Source organism: Salvelinus alpinus, chromosome 9, assembly GCF_045679555.1.
Source record: "Salvelinus alpinus chromosome 9, SLU_Salpinus.1, whole genome shotgun sequence".
Classification (NCBI taxonomy): domain Eukaryota; kingdom Metazoa; phylum Chordata; class Actinopteri; order Salmoniformes; family Salmonidae; genus Salvelinus; species Salvelinus alpinus.
The window spans coordinates 46726134-46742040 of NC_092094.1; the positions used below are offsets into that span (position 1 = coordinate 46726134).

The 15907-nt window shown below is 43.6% G+C and overlaps 1 protein-coding gene across 1 annotated transcript; it reads right to left on the reverse strand.

The window, feature by feature from the left end:
- Positions 1-1050: 1050 nt before the first annotated feature.
- On the reverse strand, positions 1051-8718 carry LOC139530229 (dihydrolipoyl dehydrogenase, mitochondrial-like). The gene is made up of 14 exons (XM_071326433.1): positions 8576-8718; positions 7569-7644; positions 7337-7416; positions 7025-7093; positions 6834-6903; positions 6565-6665; positions 5597-5740; positions 5394-5495; positions 5064-5254; positions 4752-4922; positions 4312-4501; positions 2922-3059; positions 2734-2823; positions 1051-1762 (listed from the first exon to the last, which is right to left on the reverse strand). The coding sequence occupies exons 1-14, from the start codon at positions 8612-8614 to the stop codon at positions 1697-1699; spliced, it is 1527 nt and encodes a 508-aa protein (XP_071182534.1). The 5' UTR covers positions 8615-8718; the 3' UTR covers positions 1051-1696.
- Positions 8719-15907: the final 7189 nt, after the last annotated feature.

The window sequence follows — 15907 nt, forward strand, 5'->3', positions numbered from 1 at the left end:
TCATCATGGTCTGACTCAAATTAACCACCACCCATCCTCCTCCCTCATGTGGTCCCCTTCCTGCAGGCTCATCCTGACATGACCCTCCAGCATGACAATGCCACCAGCCATACTGCTCGTTCTGTGTGTGATTTCCTGCAAGACAGGAATGTCAGGATGTCAGTGTTCTACCATAGCCAGCGAAGAGCCCGGATCTCAATCCCATTGAGCACGTCTGGGACCTGTTGGATCGGAGGGTGAGGGCTAGGGCCATTCCCCCCAGAAATGTCCGGGAACTTGCAGGTGCCTTGGTGGAAGAGTGGGGTGACATCTCACAGCAAGAACTGGCAAATCTGGTGCAGTCCATGAGGAGGAGATGCACTGCAGTACTTAATGCAGCTGGTGGCCACACCAGATACTGACTGTTACTTTTGATTTTGACCCCCCCTTTGTTCAGGGACACATTCAGTTTCTGTTAGTCACATGTTTGTGGAACTTGTTCAGTTTATGTCTCAGTTGTTGAATCTTATGTTCATACAAATATTTACACATGTTAAGTAAACGCAGTTGACAGTGAGAGGACGTTTCTTTTTTTGCTGAGTTTATATATATATATATATATATACACTGCTCAAAAAAATAAAGGGAACACTTAAACAACACAATGTAACTCCAAGTCAATCACACTTCTGTGAAATCAAACTGTCCACTTAGGAAGCAACACTGATTGACAATAAATTTCACATGCTGTTGTGCAAATGGATTAGACAAAAGGTGGAAATTATAGGCAATTAGCAAGACACCCCCAATAAAGGAGTGATTCTGCAGGTGGTGACCACAGACCTCTTCTGGGTTGTCTCCATTTCAGTGATTGAGCATGCTATTAAGTCCAGAAGAAGGCTTGATCTGTCTGGGGAAACACTTTAGCAGACTACCACTACTGGTTTCACCTGGCTTACAATGACTCCAAGTACATGAGTATGAGGAAGTAACGTCTTACTGAAGTAGTTGGTATAGGTCCCTCTGCTGTTCCACACATTGCACTGAACACCACATCACACATCACTAGACTTGAATCGTCACTACATTTATTGGTTTTGTAGAGCTCTGAGTTAAGCAAGAATGTATACACACAAAGACAACACAGCCATATTTGAATAAGTATTGCAATTCATACAAGCGAGTTGCTGCTTTGGCCTTTCCAACCTCTTTACTCCGATTGAAAAGTAGTTTTGCCTCAGTCTTTAAAAATACTCAGTCATGACTCATCTCTTATTGTTAAAAACAGCAGTATTCCACCCAATACCAACCTATGAATATACATCTCTGAGCATGTACTAATAAGAAAGTGGTGTCGGAAAAATGCTAGATATACTGCCACTATATATAGTTAGCTATTTGACATAGCAGCGGAGCTTGAGTGCAACACCCAAGACACCTCCAATGTAGAAAGTCAAAAAGACTTGATCTCCAGTCCGTTTTTACCACCCAAACCCCTTTATTGAGAACATTTAAATTACATACGTAAATGTGATACAAGGTTTGTCTTTGTTTTCTATGTATGTATACAGAGGAGCCCCTTAATTGGAGTTGAGGGGTCACGGTACATTCCGTGTCCCCCTCCTAGAGTGCGTGCGTTGCTTGTGGACAGATTTCTGGTTTGGGGACGTCGTGGACAGAACGGTTATGTACACAGCTGTGTGAGCGAAGACGGCAGTTAAAAGTTGATAGCTTTCCCGAAGGAGGCTGCGAGGTTTGCTTCTCTGAAGGCCTCGGACACAGTCTGGAAGAGAGGGATGGATGGAAGAAGAGGTTAGATTGACAGGTGGGTGGTGTGGTTCCACAAATGTGGATGTGTGTGCATTTGAATGACATTGTGGCTAGGCCCTATATCAGCCTTAGTCATTGAGCGGCGCGCAGGAATAATATGAAAGAAAGTGTTGTCTTCCTCAGTCAATTGAATGCGGCACTTCAGAATCGTGGTTACGTGCATAACCTTACTAGCGGCTGGGACAAACGGCACAGTAAAACCGTTTCTAGCGATCCTGGCACATCTTCAAATCGTTTTCTTCCCACAAATTTACCTCTAAATTTTGAACGGTTGAATCTATTACAGACTATGACCCCAGCCCTAAAAGCTAAGACTGGAATATGTGCATGTTTTCACCTATGATACAAGCTGTGCAGGACTCGTTAGAAATGAGAGATGAATCTGCACAGAATAACTGAGGAAACTGAATTGATTCACCAATCAAGCAAACATACATAAGATTGTTTATTCATCCCTGATGTTTTCCTGAACATCCCAATACCTTCCTGATGCATTTCAATCATTCTAAAGCATACTTTCTTCAGACTGAAATTGACCATTACCTGATTTGCCATCTCTTGTGCTATAACTTATTGAGATCAATATGGCAATAAGGTCAGATTCTAAAGAGTCATCACATTTTTTCCCTGATAGGCCTACCCCCAAGTGTCCTAAAATAGATAAACAAATAGCTTGATGGTCCATGTTAATAGTATCTTAAATATCAATTTGACCGACCACCAAACCCCTGTTCTACGATGGTTATGACGGCTCGCCCAGTGATTGTTTTACAAAAGTATCTCCCATTTGAAATATTAGTAACTACCACGTATCAATGGCATTGTTGAACTTGTATTATTCTACAACATGACGTTTGTATGCATGTATGTATGTATGAATGAGTATTTGATCATGCCCCTGTCGTGTGTGTGTGTTTAACTCACGGGATGGGCGTGGCAAACTCTGGCGACGTCCTCGCAGGACGCGCCGTACTCCATGGCGAGCGTCGCCTCGTTGATAATCTCTCCTGCCCCCTAGACAAGGGTCAAAGGTCACCATAGTTAGCATACAACTTCATACGCTATAGCCCACATTTTCATCTGCTAAGGAGCCCCGAGGTAGCATGACTCACACAGCCCAGGATGTGAGCGCCCAATATCCGGTCTGTCTCCTTGTGGCCGAGGATCTTCACCAGGCCATCAGTGTCTGCATTGGTCTTGGCTCGACTGTTGGCGGCAAACGGGAACTTGCCCACCTTGTATGGGATGCCCTGCGAAGTAGAGTTGAGGTTACTGTTATGCTTTATGGTCAATCTTCTGCGTTGATAGTATATGTGCGATACTTTGAGAGACTTTGGAAAGTCAACAATTCGGGGAGAGTATCGCCACCTTGTGGCTAGGCGTGTGGATCAGAAAACCAGTAAGTATTTGGTGTGATCACCATTAGCCTCATGCAGCTCATCTCCTTCACAGGGAATTGATCAGGCTGTTGATTGTTGCCTGTTGTCCCACTCCTCTTCATTGGCTGTGCGAAGTTGCTGGATATTGGCAGGAACTGGAACACGCTGTCATACCCAGAACAGCCCAAACATGCTCAATGGGTGGCATGTCTGGTGGGTATGCAGGCCAAGTAAGAACTGGGATATTTTCAGCTTCCAGGAATTGTGTACAAGTCCTTGCGACACGGGCCACGCATTATCAGGTTGAAACATGAGGTGATGGCGGCGCATGAATGTCACGACAATGGGCCTCAGGATCTCGTCATGGTACAGTATCTCTGCATTCAAATTGCCATCAATAAAATGCAATTGTTTTCGCTGGCCGTAGGTTATGCCTGTCCATACCATAACCCAACCATGGGGCAATCTGTTCACAACGCTGACGTCAGCAAACCGCTCACCCAGACATACATGTGGTCTGCGGTTGTGAGGCTGGTTGGACATATTGCCAAATTCTCGAAAACAAAGTTGGGAGGCAGGTTATGGTAGAGAAATTCATATTCAATTCTGGCAACAGCTCTGGTGGACATTCCTGCAGTTAGCATGCCAATTGCACGATCCCTCAAAACTTGAGACATCTTTGGCATCATGTTGTGTGACAAACTGCACATTTTAGAGTGGACTTTTGTCCCCAGCACAAGGTGCACCTATGCAATGGTCATGCTGTTTAATCAGCTTTGTGATATGCCACACCTGTCAGGGAGATGGATTATCTTGGCAAAGGAGAAATTCTCACTAACAGGGAGGTAAACTAATTTGTGCACAACATTTGAGAGAAATAAGATTTTGTGCGTATGGAATATTTCTGGGATCTATAATTTCAGCTCATTAAACATGGTACCAACAATTTACATGTTGCATTTTATATTTTTGTTCAGGGTATTTTTTATCACATATCAACATTTTAGCAGCTGAAATCCAAACAAAAGCATTGATCCAGTTATTATATTATATATAAAAGTAATGTCCGCTACTTAATTTGGTCAAAACTATGGGTGTTTGTTTGGGGAGGTGTGTGTATCACCTCCTCTTTGAGCTGCTCCTCTGTCTTTCCCACCCATGCCACCTCGGGGTGTGTGTAGACAACAGACGGGACACAGTTGTAGTCGATGTGCACGCCGCCCCCAGCCATGCCCTCCACGCAGATGATGCCCTCGTCCTCCGCCTTGTGTGCCAGCATGGGCCCGGCAATCACATCACCAATGGCATAGATACTACAGAGGGAGATAGAATAAATGAAGGAAAGATTGAGGTATCACTTAGTGCCTTTTGAAAGAGACCTTGGTGAGAGGCGGTTGGAATATAGGTGTGTATTGAAAAAGCAGGTGTTGAATATAACAGAGGAGTGTAGTGGTAGTTTAGGTCTACCTGGGTATGTTGTATATTAGATAGAGGGGTGTGGTAGTTTAGGTCTACCTGGGTATGTTGTATATTAGATAGAGGGGTGTGGTAGTTTAGGTCTACCTGGGTACTTTGGTCTGGAAGCGGTTGTTGACAGGGATGCGTCCCCTGTTGTCCAGCTCCAGGCCCACGTTCTCCAGGCCCAGGTTCCTGGTGAAGGGCCGTCTGCCGATACACACCAGCAGCACGTCACACGTCAGAGTCTCATTCTTCCCGCCGGCAGCCGCCTCCACACTGGAGGCAAGAACACACGGTTACGTTTGGGATAGGTCATACCTACTGATTTTTAACTAGACATTCTTCTTAGTGATTTTGTTCATTCACAGCTAGAGCCACCCTATATACACACACACACCACCGGGGGATGGAACTCACGCCACATCGATCTTCCCGTCGGGCCTCTTGATTGCACCCATGACCTTAGTGCCCAGTTTGAACTTAATACCCTGCTTCTGCAGGATGCGCTGGAAGTTCTTGGAGATCTCCATGTCGATGCCCATGCCGCCCACGTGGCCCAGGAACTCCACCGCTGTCACATTGGAGCCCAGACGCTGCCACACTGACCCCTGGAGAACGAGAGGCCAAACAGGATGTTAGACTGGACCCTAGGTATCCCCCAAGAGTTGGAATCCTCATACCGCCACTTACTCTTTACCAGACCATGCTCTAAATCGTGTGTATGTGTGTGCGCGTGTCATCCCTCACCAGCTCCACCCCGATGACTCCGGCACCGATGACGATGAGCTGCTCAGGGACCTTCTTCAGATCCAGGGCTCCCGTGGAGGACACCACGGTGTCCTCATCAACCTGACAGCACAGGGGTTAGGAGGGCTAGGACTCGGCTTTGACACATGTCAACTAACATCTGGTCATCTGCTACAAACTAGTACTGTAGTACAGTAACGTACCTCAATCCCGGGGAAGGGCGTGACCTCGGAGCCGGTGGCTATGAGGATATTATTGCTGTTAATGACCTGCTCGCTGCCGTCCTCGGCCGTGGCCGTCACCTGGTTCTTGCCTGTAATCCTCCCATAGCCGTTCACGTGCGTCACCTGAGGGGAAACCGCCACATTACATCATCAAAGACAGGGTCAAGTTCATAAACTCTGGAACAAAACATCCAAGGGGAAGCATCAAAACAGCTTGCACTGGTATCAAACTTAGTGATGGATTCAAATTACAAGGGAGTACATGAAAAAGACCCAAGTCCATTGACAATGTAATGTCCATAGATGGTCACCTCCATTTAAAAAAAGATAGTCAAAACAGGCTGCTGATGTTTCAAGCTTATAATCCTGCTGAGGTGAAATCTCACTAACTAACCCATATTTCCAGATGCTGTCTTGATTAGTTGCCTAGATTAGTTGCCATTTATCCATAAAGTGAGCCAAATGTGTAATTTGAGTGAACTTGGCCTCCGCTCGGCTCCAGGCCTCACTCACATTGTTCTCCAGAGCCTGGGGAAGTTCATATTGTTAAAATAGGTATGACTGGAGCACTGATTGGCTGTGAGAAGACAATTTTTCAAGAACAACCACCCCTTCCATCCCTCTTCAGAAGCGCAAATTATCCAGAATGTAGCTCATTTACGGTGCCAGCATGCTATATATATTTTTTGGTTGTAATGAGACTACACCACATGGGCACCAATGAAAATGATTGGCTTTCGGTTTAGAATCTCTGCCTCTGAACGTGCCTATTCCAATTGATGGAAGGGGGAAACAGCTTGGATACCCTCCACCTTCTTTTAGCCTCTTTCTGACAAGACCTTCCACAGGCTTATATATAGAAGGTGACATGAAAGCCTGGCAGAGGCTAGAGTGAACTAGGCATCTCTCTTCCAATGTAGGGAGGAACTATAAAGTTGAGACCTCACCTTGTTCTGTTTGAATAAATGTGCAATGCCTCCTGTCAGTGCTTTGACCGCCCCGCTCTTCTGTGACATCATCTTCTCCAGGTTCAATGTAATCCCTGAGACTGGCACAGAGAGAGAGCGAGAGAGACAGAGAGAGAGCAAGAGTCTCAAGTAAATGTTTGTTACTGGCATCCCCAAAGACTTGACTGGAGCGAAAGCCTGTCCACACCCTTCAGCTCTCTAGGACCAGGCTGCTGGTGACCACTGCTCTAGCTGATGTGGACTCTTACTTTCAATGCCCCTGCTTTCGAAGTCTTTGCCATGGGCCTGGTGGTACAGATATGAGTTGTTCAGCAAGGCCTATACAAGGTGACAAGGGAGACAGACATGTTACATTATTCAACAACTCGCAAAGACGAAGACAGTGTTGCGCAATAAGACCTAGCAAAAGTTCTATGAACCCCTCATTCCCAATGTTTACCTTTGAGGGGATGCAGCCGACATTCAAACAAGTCCCGCCTAGGGTGGGATTCTTTTCCACACACACCGTCTGTAGTAGAAAACAAAGTTGGTGAACAATGACGACAAGATGGCCATCACTATTAATAAAGGATTAAGCCTTATTTACACCTTCCGCTAGAACAAGAAGATGCAATATCAAAACGTCCGCCCGATGGCACCTCTGCACATACTCCGAAATCTCACTTTTCCAGGGAGGTGCGCAAAGCCCTGTGCAGACAGAAGCGAACATTAGAATGCTGCGCAAGGTATATACACTGAGGCCTAATTTTACCTTGAAACCAAGCTGCGCTGCTTTGATTGCAGCAACATATCCACCAGGACCAGAGCCCACCACTGTGACGTCAGCATCAACTGTAGGAGTGCAAAGAACATGTTCATCAGAAGAGGCAACAAGTTGTAGAGGAACATGTTGTATTCACCCTTGTGTAGATGTTGGGATTCAGTTTGATAAGAGCAGCACCTCGGATTAGCTAATTGGACGTTGGCGTGAAACGTTGACTTACTCTGTGCTTTGTCAGCGTATGTTCGGACGGAGAGAACAGTTGCACCCTGGAGCCTATTCGGGAGTTGGTGGCTCCGCTGTATGTGTTAGGAGAGGACACAAATTGGGACAGTGAGCAGACAGATTTTTACTTTAATGTCAGCTTGTGTTGTATATGGTTCTGCTGTGATGTTGCTGTAATCCATGTCAAGAAGTCAGTTAATGTTTAGTTTTTTATTCAGCACTCCAGAATGCAAGACAAAAATAAAGGCCAATGCAATCTGAACAGGATTGCAAGTATTACAGTGAGTGATGATTATAAGGTCGTAGAAGGATGAACTAGTTACAATACTAGCTACATTTGTTAACTACTGTTAGTTATCAAGTACTGGTGAAAATAAAATATTAAAATATTACAGTTATCTTACTTACATATACTGTTGGCAAACAAGTGTTATATGATTAATCAAATAGCTTTACAAATCAAAGTTGAGTGCTTGGAGTTTGACAGTCAATGATGTAACATTGGTAGCAGTCCACAAACAAGCTCGCGTGCTTGACAGCCGTCAGCCGGTCGGGCTGGATGTCATTTTCGTCATTCGCAAGAGGATGCTTGTTGACTGTGGTAACTAGCTAGCTAATTTAACGTTAGCTTAATTTGAGATGGATTATTTTGTAATGACATTAACGTTCGCCAATGTATCTTATAAATAATTTAAACCTAACCAGCAATAATGTTACACAAGACACGCACTAAGCAAGGCTAGCTTGGGAGGGCATATAATATAGGAAGAGCCAACTAACATTAGTTAGCTAGCTAACTGTGTACTCGCTAACGCTAGGCTAGCTAGCTGCTAATATATAACTGGAGAGATTTACCAGCATAGCTACTCTAGGTGGCTAGCAAGGCCTGTAATTCATAAATCACGCTGAAAAACAGCCAAGATACTCTCCAACGTATGTCACATTAACTCATATTTGTTCCAGACAACTTGAACAACTAATTGACATAGAATTGTTTTTCCTTACCGTTGCCAGAGTGCGATATACTTGATTCCAGCTCTGCATTTTGTGTGTGTCCCTTTACAGGCTGCGTAACCTACAGCAGGCAGATCATCCAAGGACTCACGAAATTGCGCTTGCGCAGTAACAATCCAAGGAACACAAATACTCTCTGTCGCCTCCCTATGATGTAAAAAATCTTTGGTGTCATACTACCTTTAATCTGATCCAAACAGGTGTTCTAGAAATCAATAAAAAATAAGGTTATTTGCGTCTAAAACATTAATATAACTTATTCACTTGTTCACTCATGACTGCGTGGCCACGCACGCCTCCAACTCAATCATCAAGTTTGCAGAAGACACAACAGTAGTAGACATGATTACCAACAATGACGAGACAACCTACAGGGAGGAGGTGAGGGCCCTGGGAGAGTGGTGCCAGGAAAATAACCTCTCACTCAACGTCAACAAAACAAAGTAGCTGATCGTGGACTTCAGGAAACAGCAGAGGGAGCACACCCCTATCCACATCGATGTTACCGCAGTGGAGAAGGTGGAAATCTTCCAGTTCCTCGGTGTACACATCACTGACGATCTGAAATGGGCCACCCACACAGACCGTGTGGTGAAGAACCTCAAGAAGTTGAAAAAAAAACTCACAAACTCTTACAGATGCACAATTGAGAGCATGGTACGGCAACTGCACCGCCCGCAACCGCAGGGCTCTCCGGAGGGTGGTGTGGTCTGCCCAAAAAGATCATCAAGGACATCAACCACCCGAGCCACTGCCTGTTCACCCCGCTACCATCCAGAAGGCGAGGTCAGTACAGGTGCATCAAAGCTGGGGCCAAGAGACTGAAAAACAGCTTCTATCTTAAGACCATCAGACTGTTAAATAGCCATCACTAGCCGGTTTCCACCCTGTTACGCAACCCTGCACCTTAGAGGCTGCTGCCCTATATACATAAACATGGAATCACTGGCCACTTAAATAATGAAATACTAGTCACTTTAATCATGTTTACATACTGCTTTACTCATCCCGTATGTATATACTGTATTCTACTTTACTGTATTTTAGTCAATGCCACTCCGACATTGCTCAATCTAATATTTATATAGTTCTTCATTCCATTCTTTTACTTTTAGATTTGTGTGTATTGTTGTGAATCGATTTAGATACTACTGCACTGTTGGAGCTAGGAACACAAGCATTTAGCTTCACCCACGATAACATCTGCTAAATATGTGTGTGACCAATAAAATGTTGATTTGATTTTGATTTGACATCAGTCTCAATGTGATACCTTTTGCTGAGTTTTTACCTCACACAATATATTTATAGATAGTATGTTAGACAAAATATATTGTTTTGCTATCATTATTTCCACAATGTTACAATGAGATGCTTCATGAACCAATCTCATGCTTAAGTGGTGTGTGTGTGTGTGTGTGTGTGTGTGTGTGTGTGTGTGTGTGTGTGTGTGTGTGTGTGTGTGTGTGTGTGTGTGTGTGTGTGTGTGTGTGTGTGTGTGTGTGTGTGTGTGTGTGTGTGTGTGTGTGTGTGTGTGTGTGTGTGTGTGTGAGAGAGATCCTAGTCCTGTCTAATTAATCCTAAAGTCAAGTCACATTTGTAATACTTATGCATGTGTTTTGTACACAGCTCGGGTGGCCAGTGCACCAACCCTTTGGGGGACCATTTGTCTCGCAACCAGAAGGCCCGACAGAGGGTGGTGCGGATGGCCCAATACATCACTCCCTGCCCTCCAGGACATCTACACCAGGCGGTGTCTGAGGAAGGCCCGAAAGATCGTCAAGGACTCCAGTCACCCGAGCAACGGACTGTTCACTGTGTTACCATCTGTCAAGCTGTATCAGAGTATCGGCTCTTGGACCAACAGGCTCCGAGACAGCTTCTACCACCAGGCCATCAGACTGCTGAAAAGCTAAACCTAGCTGTCTCCCTGCACAGATCTGCACCTTACAGACTATTTGCACCAGAGAGAATATTATGCACATTATAAATTATTTGCACTGACTTCACACACACAAGCATAAAACACATGTTTTCCCATCTCAAGAGGTTTAAAAAAACATATTAGGTTCCAAATAAAGTAATTGGGTTGAAGAATTCTTCTTAAATCACCCATAAATCCCATTGTGACAGGGAGAATGGAAGCTTGTGTGCAACAGGGAGTGGCAACTGAATGCAAGCTTCACAAAAAATAATGAACTTGTTAAAATATTTCTAGCCTGTCTATCTATGCGTAACAGGGTTGACGTGTTATGCTCGACTCGCTCAGTTTTCCAACACAAAACACCGGAAAATGGCCAAAAAGAGCAGAACCAGCTCACCTGTTTCTTTTGAGAAAAATATGTGAAAAGGAGAGTTCAGTTCACGTGACAGGGTTGACCTTAAAATGAGGGACAGAAGTAAATAAATCACTAATCACATGAAATAAACAAGTCAAGAGTAAACATGTCGTCCCCAACGAATGAGGCAGCATCCCCCTTGGGCAAATTAGGATACTGTGTGTGACTAACAAATTTCAGTTAATTACTATAGCTCCTGCCATGGGCCAATCACTGTAATTTTGTAAATACCGGATCTCTATGGCAAGACGCATCATTCACCCAAGTTTCATCAAAATCGACCGAGTGCTGTCTGAGATATCAAATGTTACTAACATACAAACGTATTGATGGACAGAGACATCCACAGTCCCCTCCCCGATTTCATTGTGGGGGACAATAATAATCTTCAGAAATGACGGTGATGGTGAAACTTGGAGGAATGTTGGGATTAAGTGGGTTAAAATCTTCCTAGAAGTGACACAGGGTTGACAGAGGGACATGTGAAAATGCTGACTTTTTGCACTTTAGCAAGCCTTTATTCATATTAAAAAGATTTCTTTAATTCTCCATGTGGTCTATATTAAAGGGCACTTTATTTATTATAACAGGCTTTTAAAATGCAATATTGGTCTACAATTTCTACTTAAAATATTAAAGGGATGCAAAAGGCACTGTTTTCGTGGAAGGACCTAGTCAACGCTGCTGTTCTAATATGTATTATTGATTCCACTACCCACTTTATATTTGTAAATACAGTCCATTATTACTATGCATACTTTTACTACCTATTCTACTACATGTCATTTTTTACTTTACTTTTTCATAGTTATTATTGACTAATGTACTGCTTAGTTGAGGGAGCTAGCGCATAACAATTTCAGTGCACCTTTTATACCTGCTGTAAACTGTGTATGTGATGAATACATTTCATTTGATTTGGCAGAACGTGTCGGGAGTGCGGAGAGTGTGTGTGTGTTCGTGGGTCGAGAGAGAGAGGGTGAAAAGAAAGGGTTTGTGAATATGGAGAAGAGTCAAATTGATTGCACTCTCTTATCCATTATTGCTGAGTTTGAATGTTCAATTAATGCATGAACACAGATGATGAGCATATGAGATTACAAATGACTTGTAATTGATTTGTCCATTAGATATTAAATAGAAGTTCTGGGAGGAGTCTTTCCTTTTCATAATAGTACAAAGGACATTTCCCTGAGCTCTGAGCTGGCAAGCCCTACAAAGACAGGCACTGATCTTCAGATATTCTTTGTAGAGCTCTGTGTGTATTTATTTGTACAGACTTCTCAAGCACTAACCCAAAAGATCCCTTTGTAAAAACAACAAGCCGGGTATTGTGATTGACTGCTGAAGAAGCAAGTCTGAAAAGTGACAGAACAAAAAAGAGCTGCCTTTTGAATTCCCCCAGGTGTCCAAACCACTCAGCATTGGCCCATGTCCGTCTGACATCACACACCGTTTGACATCAGCTCACCGGTTTGAATGGTCACTGCTGCTGCGAGCTGCTCTGTTTCTGCCTGAACTCCCCAATTGTGTGTCCAGAGAAAAGGGTCCATCTAGGGGGGTACTGACTCGGCCTGAATGGGGCGCAGCACGAGTACTCGCCAAACTCAGCTGAACTCGACTGAACCTGTTTTAATGGGTGGCATGATGGGCCCCGTAGTGGTGTGTGTGTGTGTGTGTGTGTGTGTGTGTGTGTGTGTGTGTGTGTGTGTGTGTGTGTGTGTGTGTGTGTGTGTGTGTGTGTGTGTGGGCTCTATGTGATTTGACAGTGGTCCTGAGGTTCTGTTGCCATGGATCCAGTTACACTCTCTGCCACTGTCAGAAGACCTCATTATTTTTAAGTGAAAATATCTAATTGATGGTTAAGATGCATGCTACTCATTTTGATGCTGCCATTCGCTACCATACAAGACACCATCTTTGTAAAACTACATTTTTAGCCTAATTGAGTTATCCATTGATTATAATGTTTAGGCCACAATGCTGTATGATAATGTACCAGGGTTATAGATACGTATGTATTCTTGATCTTCAGGTGGTTTTGAACATTGCCATAGTGATACAGTATGTGTTGGCCTGGGTAACGTGTCCTTGATTGGCCTCAAGTTGTATTTTGCTACAAAGTGAACACTAGAGGGCACTACTTGAATGCATAGAGGTACAATTTCTAAAACTGGTGTACATGATGAGGAAAAACTTTTTCTTATAATTGGACCCCAAGGAGAGTTGGAGGAAAGGGTTTTCAACCATTTTTTATATTTTTTGTGACTCCTACTTACACAAATGACCGTTTCATATTATCCTTTTAAATATTATGGAGGCTGAGCCTTTGGGTCCATAGGCCTATGAATGGTGTAGAGTTTTGGCAGTATATTGGCTACCCAAGCTCATTGCGCCAAATGCAATGGCCACAAACTTTTCTTCTCTAATGTTTCCTCTCTTGATTTGAGTCCCTCCTCAACGATTTCTAGAACGCAAACACATTCTAACCATTCTGATTGGTCCCAGAAACTAATGGATTGAGTCAGAGCCAGAACACACTTGGATAAAGTGGCATTTTGAAAAATCGTCATTGGCTTTAATACTCTGATTGGTTAGAGACGATCCAATCGCTGATGACTTTGTTTTGTACTACACCCGTCCTTTTGACGTCACACAAACGACTTCAATGATGCAGTCTCATACTGAAGTATGTAGCGAACATAGACAACCAATATACTGCAGTTTTCTCAAAAAATATTGTCTAAAAAGCAGTAATACCTAAGTCAAATCTGACTGAATCACCTCCTCAACTATAAATGTTTCACTTCCCTTTGCCAAAAGTATAAATTATGCAGGCATTTAGTTCCAAAATGTTATTATTAAAAACCATGTGCTGTTGGCTATAATTTGCAGCTCCTGAAAAGTGACACTTAAAGGAGAGCCAACTAATTCTACCTCATGTGACCCTTGCAGGTCTTGAACCAACAACCTTGGCCTTGCCAGCATCATGCTCTTACCAACACACATGACACCCAAAGCCAAAGTTCTTATTTAAGTGAGTAGTTTTAATATTTTTATAACTAACACTGTCAACGCAAGAAATGTTAATAATGTTGCTAAAAGACATTTAGCTAATTCTGTACCTTTATCATCTGAAATAGAGGTTGTTTTGTGCTCTTTTAGATGCAGGGACAGACAAATTAGATTAAAAAACACCAACAACACCCTCAAAGACACACCCGAACACACAGAGAAGGCTGCTTTCAAAGTCAATTGTGTGAATTTCAAGAGCCAGCTTTCATGTCCCGTCTCAAGTCTTTTCACGTGCTCTCCAAAACAGCTACCAAACCCAAAATAAGTCCACTTCCAACACGACATGAGCAAAATGAGCCTTCCAGAGGCATCCATTTGGCAAAAGGCTGCGCCTTGTGTCTTGCTTACACTAAAGGGCCCTATTCTATAAAAGCCTTTTCTCTGAGACAGAATAAAAGTGAAAGAGAAAAGGGGCCTGATTAAAAGGGGGTGCCTTTTGATTCGCGGTGCAAAACCGCTCTGTGCAGATATACGGGGCAAGGGGATTAGGCCCTGGGTCTATGTGACGTACAGCGACTCTCCTTTTCACCCTTTCCAAACCCCCTCATTGTCTCCGGGCAGCCTTGGGGTGGTAAGCTGCCGGCTTGCCAATGGGGCCCGTTGTACAGCGTGACAATGGTTCAACCCCCCAGCCCAGACTGAGGATGTGATAGGGGAGCTAATGTCTCCCCATGCGAGGTACGGGGTGGGGTGGTTAGGAGGGCAGGAGGGGTGAGTGTGTGTTTGTGGAGGAGAGGGAGTAGGCATTGATTTGACAATTCATCATTGCATCCTTGTTTGTTACTGTAAAATATTATTTCCATGAAATTAGAATGACTCTGGCGTTACTGCATTGTTGATGTTGTTGTTGTTTTACACATTTCGAGTTACTTCCACACACAATCTAACCTTTCAGTTTGTTTTATTAGAGTGTTCAAATGTATTTTATTCCAAATCATCGTAATATATTACCGACCACTGAAAGGGGGGGGGGGGTAGAGAAGAGAGAAAAGTTCATATTTTAGGGGTGGATTGTGGGGAGGAATGCCATTGAAATTGGCCGTTTTTATGCACCGGGCTCTTTTGTATGAAGGCTGAGGAAGTCCATTGTGAGTGCAGACACCCTGAGAAAGAGAGTATTGGAGCTGTTGTCTGCGGCTGCTTCTCCTCAGACCTAGCGCAATGAATGAGTGAATGCCATCGGAAGCAGCCAGCCCAACCCTGGGACAATACCACTGGGCAACGTTGAAGATGAACAATAATTAAAAATGCAGCTTCACTGTATTAATTAGTGCATACATTATTTTGTTTGATTTTTTAGAGAAGGTGGCTGTGTGAGTTGCATTGTTATTATTACATTCAACAGGTTAGGAGAGAACGAGAGTGAAAACGACAGAATTGATACAGATGCTACTCCAAGCACTCAGAAACACAGCATTACTTTACACCTTATGGAGTATAGAAACGTGTCAGTTGAGCACTCACACGCATTCCGAACAACATCTAGCGAGCCCAAAGAGTACCAAAACCTTCCAAATTTAGATAGTAAAATAAGTTAAATAATGTCTTTACACTTAAAGAAACTGCTCTCTGAATCCCTAGCAATGTACTTCATTGAACTCGAGAACTTCTTGGTTAATTTTAGTCTCACCCCAGCATCTCGCTTACTTAGTGTTGCTAGGAAACCCTGGGGCACTATTTGAAGTTGCACTGGCGCTTTCTTTCTGGACTAGCCTGGCTAACGTTCACTTCTTCTTGGAGGCAGCATGTATAAAAGGAACATGATCAGCCAACCAGCTTTCTGAAGACTGTGTAAGCAGTTTGGAGTCAGGGCATTACTGTTTACTGGCAGCAATGTCTGGTGTTTCTGTTGTGCTTTAAGTACCAAGCAAACATCTATTTAATCTACTGTGAATGTTTCAGAAAAGCC